Source organism: Amblyraja radiata, chromosome 17 (genome assembly GCF_010909765.2).
Source record: "Amblyraja radiata isolate CabotCenter1 chromosome 17, sAmbRad1.1.pri, whole genome shotgun sequence".
Lineage (NCBI taxonomy): Eukaryota > Metazoa > Chordata > Chondrichthyes > Rajiformes > Rajidae > Amblyraja > Amblyraja radiata.
This window is the reverse complement of record NC_045972.1, coordinates 3656109-3674276: the sequence shown is the minus strand read 5'-3', so window position 1 is coordinate 3674276 and position 18168 is coordinate 3656109. Positions and strand designations below refer to the sequence as shown.

At 41.3% G+C, this 18168-nt stretch overlaps 1 protein-coding gene across 1 annotated transcript in view; it reads right to left on the bottom strand.

Moving 5' to 3' along the window:
- Positions 1–2178: 2178 nt before the first annotated feature.
- The window catches only part of jph3 (junctophilin 3), a 160420-nt gene continuing 144430 nt past the window's right edge, over positions 2179–18168 (bottom strand). Inside the window, exons 4-5 of the mRNA XM_033035637.1 lie at positions 11089–11972; positions 2179–2703 (exon numbers count right to left, since the gene is read on the bottom strand). Of these exons, the coding sequence (XP_032891528.1) occupies positions 2623–2703; positions 11089–11972 (965 nt within the window). The 3' untranslated portion in view covers positions 2179–2622. The remainder of the gene's footprint in view (positions 2704–11088; positions 11973–18168) is intronic.

The following is an 18168-nucleotide window of genomic DNA, read 5'->3' as shown; positions in this document are numbered from 1 at the left end:
CATTTTACTTATTTGTGAAGTATATAAAAATTCTGCCATGCCTAGTTTAGTAGGTAGACAAAAATGCTGGAGAAACTCAGCGGGTGAGGCGGCATCTATGGAGCGAAGGAAATAGGCAACGTTTCGGGTCGAGACCCTTCTTCAGACTGATGTGAGGGTGGGGGGGGGGGGGCGGGAAGAAGAAGGGAAGAGGCGGAGACAGTGGGCTGAGGGAGAGCTGAGAAGGGGAGGAGAAAGCAAGGACTACCTGAAATTAGAGAAGTCAATGTTCATACCGCTGGGGTGCAAACTGCCCAAGCGAAATATGAGGTGCTGCATCTCCAATTTACGGTGGTCCTCACTCTGGCAATTTAGTAGGATAGTATGTCCATACAAATAAAAGTCCTTTTTGATAATGAATTTCATCTAAATCCTTATTTGCTTATTAGTTATCTCAAAATATTTAGTTGACACATATGAACCAAGGGCCATGCAAAGGCATGCATTTTAAATATCAAGAGACTATGAAAAAATAACATTTTATTTAGTTCCTTGTGAGTGTTAGCTTTAAATTTGGAAGGATTCAAAACAAAAATGAGCACATAAACAGTGCCGGCACTTCAGTGAAGAAGCGCTGTATTTTTGAAGTTGTTGCTTGTGGGTGCCATGTTAGGCAGGCCTTTGTTTACATTGGTGCACATAACAAACTTCACGGGACCATTTGGGAAGGATTATGGGAATATTTCTGCTTTCCTGGCCACCATTTATCTTCCAAATAATATAAATTAGTCCGTAAATTATCTTATTGTTATTTATGTGCTAATGGCTGTTGTGTTTGCATGCTTTACACCAGTCAACACATTACATAAGCATTTCAGGATCTTCACAATACTTTACAAGTGGTAGTCAAGGGGAAGTCCTTTCTTGTTCTAATTACTTGTTCCCCTCATTGTGTTCACAGCTGATATTTTAATTGCAGTCAATTGTAAAATTTGTTAATTTCTGTGTTTAAGAAGGAACTGCAGATGCTGGAAAATCGAAGGTACACAAAAAAGCTGGAGAAACTCAGCGGGTGCAGCAGCATCTATCGAGCGAAGGAAATAGGCAACGTTTCGGGCCAAAACCCTTCCTCAGAGAAAGGGTTTTGGCCCGAAACGTTGCCTATTTCCTTCGCTCCATAGTTGCTGCTGCACCCGCTGAGTTTCTCCTGTTAATTTCTGTGACAGTTTCAGGCATTAAAATGGGTTGCTTGTGGACAGGTGACTGATACTGTGTGGAGATGAAGGCATGGAGATGCAGCTGGATTTCTCTTGACAAGATAGTTTTATCATCTCTATCATGTCTAGGCTTAAGCTATTGACAAGATTTAGGAACTATTGTTGTTTGAGCAATTAATTACAATGCTCATGTCTTTGTAAATTATTATTATTAAGTTCAAAATAATACCTAATTGTTAATAATTTATAAATCCTTAATGTGGACTGATGTCAATATTTGATAACTAGTTGGGGAGATGGCACTATTTATTGGAATTAGGTAATTTTAATTGGATTGATAACCATTAAAGATGCATATTTATAGCAATTTCCTTTTATGTTAGACTACCAACATTAAATTCCATAATTATCAAATCTCTATCTCAAAGTCAGATCTTCTTAATTCCACAGCTTGCCTGCTATTTACAAGTGTTTTTTTGTTAATCTTTTCAACATTTCATGTCAGTTACAGCTTTGGAAGCAGTCCCATATTGAAGGACCATGAAAAGCAATTGAGAAAATATATCTGTTAAAAATCAGATGCAAAAGGCACAAATTCTTGAACTCAGAATTAACTCCTTAAGTGCTGAATTGTTTTTATGTGACTTTCAAGATGTGTACATTTTCATGTCAGGAAAATTAGTTCCATTAAAATTTTAAATATTGAATATTACAAAATAGAATTATAGAAAAGGTTTCATTTGAATCATGAACATTTCTTCTTTCACATCCTTGGAAAGAACTAAACAGCCATTTGCAGGTTCTGATTTTTGTTGTGGTGCAGTAATACTACTGTTAATCAAAAAATGAATACATCCTCTCTCACCTTTCAAGGTCAGGAGTCTTCTTTTCTAAAAAAAAAGAACTGATTAAAAAATATAAAATAATTGTAAAGGCTTGTAATAGAACCTAATGAGTTGATTAATATGGTATAATTACTGTCTTCAGCTCATTTTAATCAAAATATTATGAATGTATCCACAACAATAAACAATAGAACATTATAGTTTTGAAAATTGACTTGAGTAGACCAACAAAAAATACAGTAAACTACAGCATCTTGAGTACATTCAGAGTAAATCCTCGTGGATAACCAAATGGTCTTTTCATTTCTTGATGCCAAAACTAAGATAATGTTACCTTTTGTCTAGGTTGTCTACAGTTCTTCTCTTCAAACAATGCATATTAAATCATTGAAGTGATGGGGAAGCATATTTTACCATTCTGTCATGCCACAGAGCTATTTTATTTATGCCATTAACTTTGACTAAAATCCAGTATTGATATCTAGGAAAGGCAAAATGTGAAGAACTTGACCACGTTCTCAGACTTTTTCATATTGAAGTACATCAGTTTTCTTTTACACAGTTCATTGACAAATAGGCATTCAAATAAAAAAGTGGATAAACAAAATGGCGACACCAATGTTTAGCAAAATCACCATAGCAACCAGAATGGGATTGGAGCCCTAAAAGAAAAAAGAGACAAGATTTACAAGTCATTAATATTATGTGCCCACAGCAAATCTCACAAATACATACCTGACATATTTTCCCTTTTTTTTTTAAAAGGAAATGTATCTATATTATTATTTAAAGATGTTAATTATTATGAATCATAATCTCCTAAATAGTTCATCTTCATCTGTTATCCCATAATTAAGTTAACATTTCCAAAAGATGGAATTTGTCTGTACACATAGACTTGAGCCCAACATTCTGTTCATAATAGTCACCATTTAAACAAAAGTATTTACATGAAAACAAAGCAAAGGACAGTTGAAATTAATGTCAAATGTTTTCATATAATTCATAATATCTTACATAATTAAAGTGATTTAATAATATTTTGTGTTTCAAGTCTCCTGGCCATGTGATCCTACCCCTGGATCATTAATTGTGAAGAAATCACGACTTAAAAATTGTGAAGAAAACCTGTCCATTTTGCTGGAAGAAACTTCACTCTCCCTTCCTTATCAAGAAGTGTCTTGAAAGCATACTTGGGTTGGTGAGTGCTTACCAAAATTATTTCAAAAATGGCAAAAGTGTCTACAATACCGGGAATTATGATGTTATGTTTTAAGTGAAAAATATGAAGTGCCTCTTAGCCAACTAACATTTTGAAATTCTATCCATAAAATCAATCCTGGATCATTACAATTTTTCATTTTGTGATTTGTCGCTTCAGTGTACAACAGCAAATAATTGTTTTAAGTTATTAAGGTTTAGTCTGTGTTCACATATAACAAGACAACCTTCAAACATCAACTAATAAGGACAAGTAGCATATGTGGCTGATAAATGTTAGGTGAAGGCGGTCTCGAAGTATAGAAAGTCAAAGCAGATTCCCTGGATATTTGCTGATAGACACATGTGGCAGAATCTGCGGAGAATTCAAATATCAAAATTCTTTGGTTCAGCAAAGACCAGAAACACAAGTGCATCAACTGTGCCTTGTCTACAAGGACAGAGACCTTATTTAATGTTATCTCCTTTCTGCAATCTATGAGGCACACAGGGACTGCTGGAATACACTTTGCATGACCGGATAGGTGCAGGTCCTACAACAGTCAAATACCCTGGCATTATGCTGGATAGACAACTGATCCTTGATAAACACGCGTTACTTCAACCACCACCAACATAAGGTAACCTGTAGCAACTTATTAAAGTTTCTTCACTACATTTCCCAGTACCATGTCCTCCAGTGCCCAATGAAGGACAGCAGGACTAGGCTGCTGCCAATTGTAAGTTCCAAATTACTTTATAATGACTTGAAATATATTAAATATATTACCAATTCTTTATCATAGCTGAATGAAAATCCTGGAAATCCCTGCAGAATAGTTCTGTGGGAATAATTTCTACAACCTGATTCTAATGCTTCCAGGAGGTGGCTCACTCCCACTCTATCAAATGTAATTACAATGGCCTTGAGAAATAAAAATACGCTCATTTGCACCTTGTACGATTTCATAACGCCTCTGATAGCTACTCGTAGAACCATTTACTGTATCAGAAACCCATCAACTCTCTCAAGATTCTGCCACATACCTATACAATGTACAATGGCTGTAACCTACTGGTCAGCAGTTGTTTGGGATATGGGGGATCCCATAAAATGACAGGGAGAATGAATAAAGCCAACACAGACAGGACAGGGGATTTACACCATGCAAACACAAGTTATTTAGGTAGCTTAAAACCCAATGGTATGAACATTGAATTCTCCAATTTTAGGTAACGTACCAGAACCACAATTCCACTCATTCCCTCCCCCAACTCTCCTTCCTGTTGCCCACCTGGTCATGCACTCGTTTCTCCTCTCCCCACCCCTCCCACCTACATTTCCTTCTCTGGTTTCACTGTTCGTATGTCACATCTTTAGTCTTTCCATCCTTGGCTTTTGATGAACCATCTACTATATGCTCCCTGTATCCACCTATCACTTGCCAGGCTTTGTCCTGCCCGCCCTCTCATCAGTCTGAAGAAAGATCCTGGGCCAAAACATCACCTATCCATGTTTTCCAGAGCTGCTGCCTGACCCTCTCGGTTACTCCAGCACTTTGTATCTTTTTTTTTTAAACCATCATCTGCAATTCCTTGTTTCTACATTTTGTGCTTTGTCTAACTCAATTTCTATATGTGTATCTTTAAGCGTTATGAAGGAATGTAAAGCACTTTTTCCATGAATTATTTTATGACTACCTAAGTGGATTGATGCACCATGTGTGTAGGAAGGAACTGAAGATGCTGGTTTACACCGAAGATAGACAAAAATTGCTGGATGTAACTCAGCGGGAGAGGCAGCATCTGGCTGTCCTACTGAGTTACTCCAGCATGTTGTGTCTATTTTCCATGCACCATGTTGTACATTGTAAAGTCTATGATGTTATTTGACTCGAGGTAGCAAACTAAGAATCTCTCTTCAGGGGAAAAAAAAAATGAAGAAATATTTCCTTGTCTTTTTCAACATTTAGTGTGTTTCCATGAAGGCCCAGAAACAGCCATTGTCAAACCTTGCAGGATGATGGGAGAGAAAGAATTTAAAACTGAAAAGAAAAATAATTTAATGAGAGGATAAGGAATGTTTAATGCTTTCTGCACGATGGATTAATATGCCATTGTAGAAGAATATTAATATCTACATGAGAAATGAACAATAATAACCAAGGTTTATCATGCATTATATTTTAGATGATGATAAATGTTTCAATTTAATATTTCTGAGCATAGGAATCTTCAAAAGACACTATCTGTAGTGTAACGAGCCTTTGTTTCCCTCCCTTGACCTGACTTATATATGAAATCTTATCTGACCAAAATGTGAATTCTGCTTTTAATCAAATCTTGCATTTTACAATGACAACAAAACAGTTATGCATATCATACTCCACTGCAGTGGAGATTAAAAGCTGTTTGCTTTATGCAGGCACAATCCAAAGATAATTTATAATGTCCTACAGGAACTTAGATTAAGCACATAATGCCAAGTACTGAATCTGAGCCTGGATTACATGAACCACTTTCATCAGCCTTTGAACATACTATGAAAAGGGTGCTTGCTGGATACGTATATATACTCTTGAAAAATGATTTTGTAATTAGTGTGTATTAATATTTTCTATACAAAGTAGTGTTATTTAGATGCAGGTAGCACCATTCATTTCTGGTACTTCAAATGAAATCCAGTGAGCCTTTAAGGTATAAGCTGTTGCTAGGTAACTACCCAGAAAGCCAATGACATGCCTGTATTTCATGCCTCAGCAGGTTGGAGGTTGTTGTGCTTCTGAAAATGAACTACATTGGGTTCGGAAAAAACCTTGCAATATATTGATGCTTGGATATGAATTGACTTAATAATTAGATATGCCTCCTTGATTCCTTGGTGCTTAACATGAATAAGTGATGTATCCATTACAGGATGTGAACAGCTGATTACTATAAGTTGATTACACCTATCAATTTCATAAAAATATGTTCCCAGCACTGTAATATTATTTTTCTTATCAGGCATATTTCATTACTTACTTTGCACAATGGCAGTAGCAGTACACCATCAGAATTAGATTTAGTTAGCTGATGCAATTTGTTATATTGTACTTTATTCCATGTTTTATCCTCACACTTCCACTCAAGCAAAATTAATAACTCTCTCCACAGGTGGACCTCTCAATCGCATTGGTCAAATGTTCTTTTTATATAAGAGATATAGTGTTGAAACAGGTCTTCGGCCCACCGAGTCCACGCCGACCAGCAATCCTAGCACTAGCCTACACACTAGGGACAATTTACACTTTTACCGAAGCTAATTAATTTATAAACCTGCATGTCTTTGGAATGTGGAAGAAAACTGGAGCAATCGGAGAAAACCCATGCGATCACAGGGAGAACGTACAAACTGTGTGCAGACAGCACCCGTAGTCAGGATTGAACCAGGGTCTCCGCTGCTGTAAGGCAGCAGCTCTACTGCTGCGCCACCGTACTACCCTATGGATAAGAAACTCCAGTCCATTGTGTTTTTATTGGAGGTATAGGCATTAATTTGACATAGTTGTGTTAAGTGTATGCAATAAAATTCACGGCCTGAATTACATCTCCCAGTTTATATTTCTGTTGAAGATGGAACTGATTGTAGAATTCTTATTGCCAAAATGTTTTACCTGCCTTCTCATGGGAATTAAAAGCCTTCAGTTATGTAATCTTATGCAATCCTCCAACAACAGGGAAGTACACTTCTTTATTGCAGTAAAGTCAATCTTTATACCTTGAGTGGGATGAAATATATAGGACGTGTGCCAAAGCCAAAGGCTGCTGGTCTGTTTCAGCCTATGCCTGTTGCAATAGGTTTTAAGGTGGAATTAATACATTCAATAAGGGCCATGAAGAGTCGTTAAATAATCCTGGTATATATACAACTGATGCGGATCTGGGTATGTCAATGATACAAAACTTTGCAACATAGTAAAGTGAACATACTGTAGAACAAGTGAACAAGATATTATCAAACTTTGCAAGGCCTTGGAATGAAATGGGTAACCTCCTGGCAGTGTAATCTAACTGGTACTACTTTGATGTGCATGCACGGTGGCTCGGCAATAGAGCGACTGCCTTACAGCGCCAGAGACCCAGGTTCAATCCTGACTACGGGTGCTGTCTGTACGGAGTTTGTACGTTCTCCCCATGACCTGCGTGGGTTTTCTCAGAGATCTTCTGTGTCCTCGCACACTCCAAAGACATACAGGTTTGTAGGTTAATTTGCTTGGTATAAACGTAAATTGTCCCTAGTGCGTGTAAGGTAGTGTTAATGTGCGGGGATCGCTGGTCAGTGAGGACTCAGTGGGCCAAAGGGCCTGTTTTGGCTCTGTCTCTCTAAACTAAACTAATTTGGGGAGCTTTTTTCTAAATTCCTGAAGATGGCACAGCAAGTTGATAAAGCAATTAAGAAAACATACTTGCCTTTGTTATTTGCATTATAGAATACGGGGACGAGATATTAATGGCAAAACTTTTCAAATCACCGGCTAGGTTTTAACTGCAAAATTATGCAAAATAATTAGACAGGCTATGTAGAGAGGTCAGCTGGAAAGCTTCCAGAGATTAGAAAGTTCCATTTTATGATTGGAAAAGATGGGAATGTTCTCCCGGAGAAGAGAAAGTTAAAGGGAGCCTAAAGGGAAATATTCACAATTTGGAGGGGCTTTGATTAAGCCACCTGGGGGGAGCTGTTTCAGCTGCTGGCGGCAAGTCATTATAAATCATAGATTGAATGTACTTGGTTGGAAGGATTCATAAACTGAAAACAATGACTAAATATTAGAGAAATCAAAATAAATTCTTTGCAGCCAGAGGGTTGTTAAAAATCTGGAACGTTCTTCTAAAGAGGGTGAAGAAATAGACTCAATAGGAAATTTCAAAAGGTCACTGATTAAGTGCTTGACCAATTTACACAATTGCAATGGTACAACTGGGAGGGTGAATGAATGAATGAATGAATGAATGAATGAATGAATGAATGAATGAATGAATGAATGAATGAATTAATGAATGAATGAATGAATGAATGAATGAATGAATGAATGAATGAATGAGACGAGTCACAGTGAAATTCTTTGTTTTGCATACCCAAGGTAATTGAGAGGTGAGATGAAGACAGGTGGAGTGTAATGATGAACAATTAGAGGTTGTCATCCACTATGGTGCACACAAGAGAAAGGTGAAGTGTTTATTACATGGCGAGAGACTGGCTAGATGTGTTTCTGTACATAAATCATTTAAAACCAACATGCCCAAGGTATGCAAAGAGTCGTCACATAAATGACACTAAATAGAACAGCTGACTTTAACAGCTTGCACAGGTATGTGGGAGCAATGAGCTTATTCTAGGACTCTATGAATATGTATTGATCAAGTTTCTTATCCTCTGCTGATTAGGTTTTTGGAAGAAAGCAGAGTAAGATTCTTAGGAAAGGAAAAGTGACTTGCATATAAAACATAAATTGCCATGGCAGTATTCTTGTTATGTTAATAAAATATATTTTGTCTGTATGTTACAACTACATTCCAACTTGTCTCACTATTAAACCATTTACTGGGACTACAGATCCTTCTGTGATCAGTTCATTTTCTTATTTGAGCTATTTGAAAGTTTAGTTTAGTTTAGAGATACAGCACGGAAACAGGCCCTTCGGCTCACCGAGTCCGCGCCGACCAGCGATCCCCGTACACTAACACTATCCTATACACACTAGAGAGAGTATTTACCGAAACCAATTAACCTACAAACCTGAAGGTAGACAAAAATGCTGGAGAAACTCAGCGGGTGAGGCAGCATCTATGAAGCAAAGGAAATAAGCAACGTTTCAGGCCTGCTCATCCTCACCCGCTGAGTTTCTCCAGCAATTTTGTCTACCTTCGATTTTCCAGCATCTGCAGTTCCTTCTTAAACCCACAAACCTGTACGTTTTTGGAGTGTGGTTGGAAACCGGAGCATCTGGAGAAAACCCACACGGTTGTGGGGAGAACTCCATACAGACAAGCACCTGTAGTCGGGATCAAAACCGGGTCTCTGGCGCTGTACGGCAGCAACTCTACCGCTGCGCCACCATGCCGCTGTAATGTTGGTAGATTTTTGTAAAGTGTACATGAGAAATGAAGCAAAGACTCAAAATACAGTTGCGTGTAAACCCCACTGAATAGCAAAATGGTGGTGAGAAGCTGTTTGTCTTCCAGCTGTCCCTGTGTTTCTGTATTAAATTAATTGTTTACTTAATTAATTATGGTTGAGGCTGTCCTTAAATATTCTTATTTATGACTTGCAAAGAAACATTTCCCATTATTATTATTATCCAGAGAATGTGTGACAATTTATTAGCAGCAATTCCTTTTCCTCTTTAGATTTGATAAATTGAAAGCAGTGACAGGAGTGACCCCATGACCCTGTGAATCCTCTCTGTCCTTCAATCAGATCATTGCGGATCCCTAGCTTTGCTGCCTTATCCTCATATCCTCTGGATGTTCTTAAATTAACAACTAATATACTTAGCAATTTTGACATGTTCATTCAATTTTGTACCGAATTTGGTCTGAATATTGCAGCAAATCTGGATCTTTTTGCAGACAATGGGTTACTTATTTAATTGTATAATTATTGTTGCCTGACCCACGCAAGGTGAACACATTTAGTGCATTATTGCTGTTTGTTGCTGACAATGTGGTGTTGTGCAACAAATTATAACAATAAGGATCTCGGCGAAAGAGCTACTGCCTTACAGCGCCAGAGACCCGGGTTCAATCCTGACAATGGGTGCTGTCTGTACGGAACTTGTACATTCTCCCCGTGACCTCCGAGATCTTCGGTTTCCTCCCACACTCCAAACACGTACAGGTTTGTAGGTTAATTGGCTTGGTATAAATGGAAATTGATCCCTAGTGTGTGTGTCTGTGAGTGCGATAGTGTTAATGTGTGGGGATCGCTGGTTGGTGCTGACTCGGTGGGTCAAAAGGCCTGTTTCTGCGCTGTATCTCTAAACTAAACTCAACTCATCTAAAAAGAAACCTACATTTAAATCTACTGATTTCTATGACATTAAAATGACTGGTAGAATTTTATTTTCCGTATGTCAGCTGAACTCAGAATAACTCTGAAGAACCATGTACTCTTGTACTCGGCTTGTACTCGCTAGAATTTAGAAGATTGAGGGGGGATCTTATAGAAACTTACAAAATTATTAAGGGGTTGGACAGGCTAGATGCAGGAAGATTGTTCCCGATGTTGGGGAAGTCCAGAACAAGGGGTCACAATTTAAGGATAAGGGATGTCTTTTCGGACCGAGATGAGAAAAACATTTTTTACACAGAGAGTGGTGAATCTGTGGAATTCTCTGCCACAGAAGGTAGTTGAGGCCAGTTCATTGGCTATATTTAAGAGGGAGTTAGATGTGGCCCTTGTGGCTAAAGGGATCAGGGGGTATGGAGAGAAGGCAGGTACAGGATACTGAGTTGGATGATCAGCCATGATCATATTGAATGGTGGTGCAGGCTCGAAGGGCCGAATAGCCTACTCCTGCACCTATTTTCTATGTTTCTATATCTATGTTTCTATGATCTGCAACCAAATTGGCAGCATGAGTTGTAACGTCATCTTTACCCTGTGGTGCTTTCTAAAGTGAGGGGAGGCAGTGCTGTGAACATGGATACTGAGGTAGACACACCTTTGAGAGTCAGAAGCATAGTTACACCATTGGTAGTTATTAAAATAGACAGGAGCTGCTTTTGTTCTCTGGCCAGGAAACGTCAACAGTGGAAAAAAATAATATTTCTATTACACATTGGTAAGGTGGCAAGTTACTTACTGAATTAGATTTATATTGAACCATTGTTTCTTCATCAGACTGAGATATATTTACTGACTGTGAGTTTGGTGATGTACTAATGTCATGCCTTGATCGAGGCTCCAGCTTTACATTCATTCTCAGGTTGTCCAACCTCTGTACATTGGGCTCAGAGGGGGATATAAGTATAAAGTTCTCTTTATTTTGCATTGTGGGCTTTAGCCTCTGTACTCCATAGCTAAGGAAATCTGGATGGTAATCTTCCATCATGTTTCTGGAGCTGAGTTTATTGTGGTGTTGTTCTGAATATGTGTCTTGCACATAGGAATCCATGCGTTGTAAGGGTTTCATTTCCATTTCATAATTACTAAGTTTTTCTTCATCCTGTTCATGCAACTGTTTACTTGAATCATGATTATGCAACTGGTAGGATGTCCATGAAAAAGTTGGCGACTCGGCCCCCTTTCTGTCAGTGAGTCTATGGTTGTATTTGCATTCGTTGCCTCTCACCCTGATCTCTTCAACCAGTGACGTTGTGTTTGAGCTGCTGCTCCCTTTGCTGCCTCCTCTACGAGTTCCCGATCTCTGCTTCTCATTCCACTTGGCAGATCTTGGATAGTCACTCCTTCCCCCTTCCAGCAACATCTGAATGTCCTGCCCTTTGTCACATTCCATGTTCATCTGTCGGACAAGCCTGGTACCCTTTTTCCTGTACTTTGGTGGCGAGGTGGATGGTGAGGTGGATGACCGGCTTGGCACAGGACTATGTTCGGGAGTGAGATCCGGGGGTGTCGTTCCTTTCCTGTAGAGCTCTGGACTCTCTTCTAGTGGGAGACTCTCTGAGGAAATTCTGTCGATCTCATTCTCCGTTGAGTTTTGGAGTGTTGGCCTTTGATACTCAATTCCTGATGGGAAAAGAAAGAACACAAAATATTTAATACATAGCTTCCTGCCCCTTTGTCAACTACCACAGCATTGAATACCCACGGCACAGTTTCCTCCTGATCTGATTACAAAGGATAATCTGTAACAACCCTGAGCTGTCACGCTGTTCCTCTTAAAACACGTTATCACAGATTAGGTTGAATAAATGGAATTGACATCAATTGCAATTACCTTTGGATAACCAATAGCTTTGGTGGAGAATTATCTCCGTATTTGATACAAGGACAGTCATTTCCTGCAACAACTCAATCCAAGATTCACTGATAGACATCTGGCATATTAGATTGACAACTCTACCATACACGCTATTGTTTTATGACTGCTTTTCCTTTCTAATACATATTGATAGAGTTTGTAAAAAATAATTTTGGACTTAAGTAGCGTTGATTATCTTCACCTGTGGTAAGTTAATGCATAATTCGACTTTTTTTAAATTCTGGAATAAATGTAATAAAAAAATATTAACATTGCAATTTCACCCGGAGAAATGAAACTATAGTAGATGCTGGTTAAAATCCAAGGTAGACACAAAATGCTGGAGTAACTCAGTGGGTGAGGCAGCATCTCTGGAGAAAAGGAATGGGCGACGTTTCGGGTCGAGACCCTTCTTCAGACTGATGCCAGGGGAGGGGCAGGACAAAGATGGAATGTAGGCAGAAACAGTAATATTAGTGGGAGAACTGGGAAGGGGGAGGGGATGGAGAGGGAAAGCGAGGGCTATCTGACGTTAGAGAAGTCAATGTTCATACCGCTGGGGTGTAAACTACCCAAATGAAATATGAGGTGCTGTTCCTCCAATTTGTGCTGGGCCTCACTCTGACAATGGAGGAGGCCCAGGACAGAAAGGTCAGATTGGGAATGGGAGGGGGAGTTGAACTGTTGAGCTACCGGGAGATCAGGTAGGTTAAGACAGACTGAGCGGAGGTGTTCAGCGAAACGATCGCCGAGCCTGCGCTTGGTCTCACTGATGTAGAGAAGTTGACACCTGGAACAGCGGATACATTAGATGAAGTTGGAGGAGGTGCAAGTGAACCTCTGCCTCACCTGGAAAGACTGTTTGGGTCCTTTGATGGAGTCGAGGGGGAGGTAAAGGGACATGTTTTGCATCTCCTGCGGTTGCAGGGGAAAGAACCTAGAGAGGGGGTGGTTTGGGTGGGAAGGGACGAGGTGACCAGGGAGTTTCGGAGGGAACGGTCTCTGCGGAAAGCAGAAAGGTGGAGGTGAGAATATGTGGCAGTAGTGGGATCCTGTGGGAGGTGGCGAAAATGTTGGAGGAATATATGCTGTATGCGACGTCTGATGGGGTGGAAGGTGAGGACAAGGGGGGACTCTGTACTTGTTACGAATGAGGGGAGGGGGAGCAAGAATGGAGCTGCGGGATATAGAGGAGACCCTAGTGAGAGCCTCATCTATAATGGAGGATGGGAATCCCTGTTTCCTAAAGAATGAGGACATCTCCGATGCCCTGGGAAAACTTCATCCTGGGCACAGATGCGGCGTAGACGGAGGAATAGGGGATAGAGTCTTTACAGGAAGCAGGGTGGGAAGAAGTGTAGTCTAGGATAGCTATGGGAGTCAGTAGGTTTGTAATAGATGTCGGTCAATAGTCTGTTTCCTGTGATGGAGACGGTGAGATCTAGAAATGGTAGGAAGATGTCGGAGATGGTCCAAGTGAATTTGAGTGCAGGATGGAAATTAGTGGTGAAGTTGATGAAGTCAGTGAGTTCTGCATGGGTGCAGGAGGTAGCACCAATGCAGTCGTCAATGTAGCGGAGGTAGAATTCAGGGATAGAGCCAGTAGGGATTGTTCGACGTACCCTACAAAGAGGAAGTCATAGCTCGGGCCCATGCGAGTGCTCATAGCTACACCTTGGATTTGGAGGAAATGGGAGGAATTGAAGGAGAAGTTGTTGAGGGTAGGGACCAGCTCTGCTAGGTGGACATGGATACTGTTCAGGGACTGACATATTGCAAGTGGGAATTTCCGTATTTGCAGTGTCTTCTTAGTCCTAGCTTTGCTGCTTTACAGTTGTATAATAGTGTACAATACAATAAAGTTGTATTGCTGTATTGCTGCATTGAATACATGGATCATTGGCCTGCCTCTTTAATTAATATCTCGTGGCATCTTCAGTACGAACCGAGTCATTCTCAATTCCATTGTGGTCTTCAAAAGGATAATTAGGGATAGTTAATGGCCATTGAAAAAGAGCATGTTGATTTATTTTACTGACCTTACATTAAACACTTGTCCTTGCTTCATCTCAGTATTGCAGATTGTTACCTTTCCACCTGCATTGCAAACTTGCTCCCACTTTTCCCTGGAGTCCACTGTTCGTTCTATCATTGTAATGCTGAAACTACTTTGAAGTTGGAGTTGGTATTTTTTTAAGACTAATCAAATGCCATTTTCTGGTATAAAGTTGGAAAGCCCAGGCCCTGTGACCAGCTGGGCTCTTCACTTTTGAGTAGATATTGAAAGTGTCTCAGAACTTCTTGGTCTGGAAGTTACTCATTGTGTAAACATTGGACTTGGCAGGAAAAATGGTTCATCCGTGCAGGTTCATGGTTAATAATCAACGTTAGCGTAGATGGTACAGTAAAAAAAAGATCTGCTTAAAGTTTCAAAATGCCCAGACTTGTTATTTGAACAGGAATCCTGTTCTTGAATGTCGAAAGAAAGCACTCCAGATGCTGGTTAATAAACAAAAGGTCACATTGTGTTGGAGTAACTCAGCGGGTCAGGCAGCATCCCTGGAGAACATAGATAGGTGAGGTTTCAGGTCAAGACCCTTCTTCAGACTGATTGTGGTGGGGTGAAGAAAGCTGGGTAAGGGGAGAGGCAGGGTCTGCGGGGGAGGGGATGGGTCGCCACTAGTAAGGGAGAGCTTACAGGCAGCTCTTTGGACAAAGGACAAAGATAAAAAGGCAGGAAGGAGGATGTGAGACACGGTTGAAGAGTTGTGGGTTGTCAAGCCAGAGGGTGGAAATTGGCGGGAGGGGGGGTGGTGAGTGGAGGGGGGGTGAGTGGAGGGGGGGCGGTGAGTGGGGGGGAAGGGGGAGTGGTGAGTGGAGGGGGGGCGGTGAGTGGAGGGGGGGGCAGTGAGTGGAGGGGAGGTGGTGAGTGGAGGGGGGGCGGTGAGTGGAGGGGAGGTGGTGAGTGGAGGGGAGGTGGTGAGTGGAGGGGAAGGGGGGGGCGGTGAGTGGAGGGGAGGTGGTGAGTGGAGGGGAAGGGGGGGCGGTGAGTGGAGGGGAGGTGGTGAGTGGAGGGGAAGGGGGGGCGGTGAGTGGAGGGGAAGGGGGGGCGGTGAGTGGAGGGGAAGGGGGGGCGGTGAGTGGAGGGGAAGGGGGGGCGGTGAGTGGAGGGGAAGGGGGGGTGGTGAGTGGAGGGGAAGGGGGGGTGGTGAGTGGAGGGGGGGTGGTGAGTGGAGGGGAAGGGGGGGCGGTGAGTGGAGGGGGGGTGGTGAGGGGAGGGGAAGGGGGGGCGGTGAGTGGAGGGGGGCGGTGAGTGGAGGGGAAGGGGGGGCGGTGAGTGGAGGGGGGGCGGTGAGTGGAGGGGGGGCGGTGAGTGGAGGGGGGCGCTGAGTGGAGGGGAAGGGGGGGCGGTGAGTGGAGGGGGGGGGGTGAGTGGAGGGGGGGCGCTGAGTGGAGGGGAAGGGGGGGCGGTGAGTGGAGGGGGGGTGGTGAGTGGAGGGGGGGTGGTGAGTGGAGGTGGAAGTCCAGGTGGGGCACAGGGGAGGGAAACGGTGGGGGGAGAAGATAAGATGGGGTGGGGGGGTGGGGGGGGGGGGGGTTGGAAAGGTTAACTAAAATTGGTGTATTCAATGCTCATACCCTTAGCTATCCAAAGAGAATATGAAGTGCTGTTTAGTTTATTGTCACGTGTACCTTGGTACGATGAAAAGCATTTTGTTGCATGCTAACCAGTCAGTGGAAAGACTATAGATGATTACAATCAAGCCGTCCACAGTATACAGATACAGGATAAAGGGAATAACATTTCGTGCAAGATAAAGTCCAGTGCAGTTCATTTAAGATAGTCCGAGGATCTCCAATGAGATAAATGGTAGCTCAGGACTGCTCTCTAGTTGGTGATAGGATGGTTGAGTTGCCTGATAACATCTGAGGAGAAACTATCCCTGAAACTGGAGGTGTACGTTTTCATACTTCTGTACCTCTGGCCTGATGGGAGAGTGGGGAAGAGGGAGTGTCCGGGGTGAGACTCATCCTTAATTATGCTGGTAGCCTTGCTGAGGCCGCGAGAAGTGTAGATGGAGTCGAAGGAAGAAAGGTTGGTTTGCGAGATGGTCTGGGCTGCATCCACTTGTGCTTATTGGTTACAATTTGAGGAGTATGATGATGCTACTGAGTATGATATGCCAATATACCAGCTAGCAACTGATCTTCTCCATAAAGACTTGGTCATTTACTAGAAATTGTAATTTCTTTACCTGTCTGTTATGGACTTACAGCACATAATACAATAATATTAAAGTTCTGATCTTGAGAATATCACATTTTTGAATTAAGGCAGTCTGGATGTTTATTATTATTTCCATCACAACGGTCCATTTTGTAATGATCTACAATTAGGTAAATAACTAATTATATGCTTTAATTTCAGGTCATCCAAGTAAGATGTTTCATATTTGTTTCAGAATGCTTCAATCTATAATAACTGAACGTTATTCTCTAAATTTTTAAGAAAGTTATGGGCTTTTGCCTGTTCTCGATCACAACTTGTGTGTTAATCATTGGAAAAGCAATAGGGAACAAGATGCTAATTTCCAAGTATGAAAATTACCATAACGTTTTTAATACTGAAGATATGAAAGTGAATTAGGTGTCAAATTAAAGATCTTTTTATGCTTTATCTGATTTTTAGAATCTCAAAATTTTGTAACATTCCTAGCTATTGTGGTAAGATTTCCATTTACTGTTTTACATTATTCTCATTGGTGACCCTCGGGCTATCCTTGATCAGACTTTGCTGGCTTTACCTTGTACTAAACATTATTCCCTTATCATGTAATCATGTATTGTCTTTCAGCTGACTGGATCGCACGCAACAAAAGCTTTTCACTGTACCTTGGTACACGTGACAGTAAACTGACCTGAACTGTCATGTTATTCCTGGTAACCTTTTAGTCATAGACACAAAATGCTGGAGTAACTCAATGGGACAGGCAGCATCTCTGGAGAGAAGGAATGGGTGACGTTTCTTCAGATCTGAAGAAGGGTCTCGACCTGAAACATCACCCATTCCTTCTCTCCAGAGATGCTGCCTGGCCCGCCGAGTTACTCCAGCAATTTGTGTCTATCTTCGATTTAACCCAGCATCTGCAGTTCCTTCCTGCACAACCTTTAAGTCATGCCAGTCACCTTCCCATTGCAAGATTATGTACATTTCTCCTCTTGGATATTTCACTTTGCAATTACACTGGCTAGCAGAACAGAAAGATCTTTCAGCTCCCCATAGAGATCAAAACAGGTTTTAGCTTCACTGTCAATCCTTGGGGGGATGCTGCTCCATTTATTACATTCATTCAAGTTATAGCGAAGACTTTACTTGAACCCGCAAGTTGTAAATACACTTACTATAGTTACATTGAGAACTTGGTCAATTTGTGCCTTCCAAGAATGTTCTTCAGTGACAATGAAAGAGATATTATTGCGTTTATGAATCAAATTCTTATTTGATCTTTGATTAACGTGGCCTACGATCTTTAGTGGCCGAATCCTTCTTAAGTCGTACATTTGCTCAAAATGCTCCTTTAAGTACCACTAAACACTAAAATGTGGACATACTGTAACATAGAACAGTACAGCTCTGGAGAAGGCCCTTTGGCCCACAATGTTTGTGCTGAATATGATGCCAAGTTAAACTGATCTCATCTACACACCTCTGGTTCCACCAACACCACTGGTGCTGTGGTCCACGCTCCCACCCATCTTGGTGTAAATACACTTGCCCCACCCATCTCCATTAAACTTTCCCCTTCTCACCTTATAGCTATGCCCTCTGTTGGACATTCTCCACCCTGGGAAAAAGATTCTGACTGACTACATTCTGACTCTCTACCCTATCAATGATGAAGGAAAAAAAGGCCACGTAAAATTTATTAAAAAAACACAAAACTTTGAAATAATTATCAG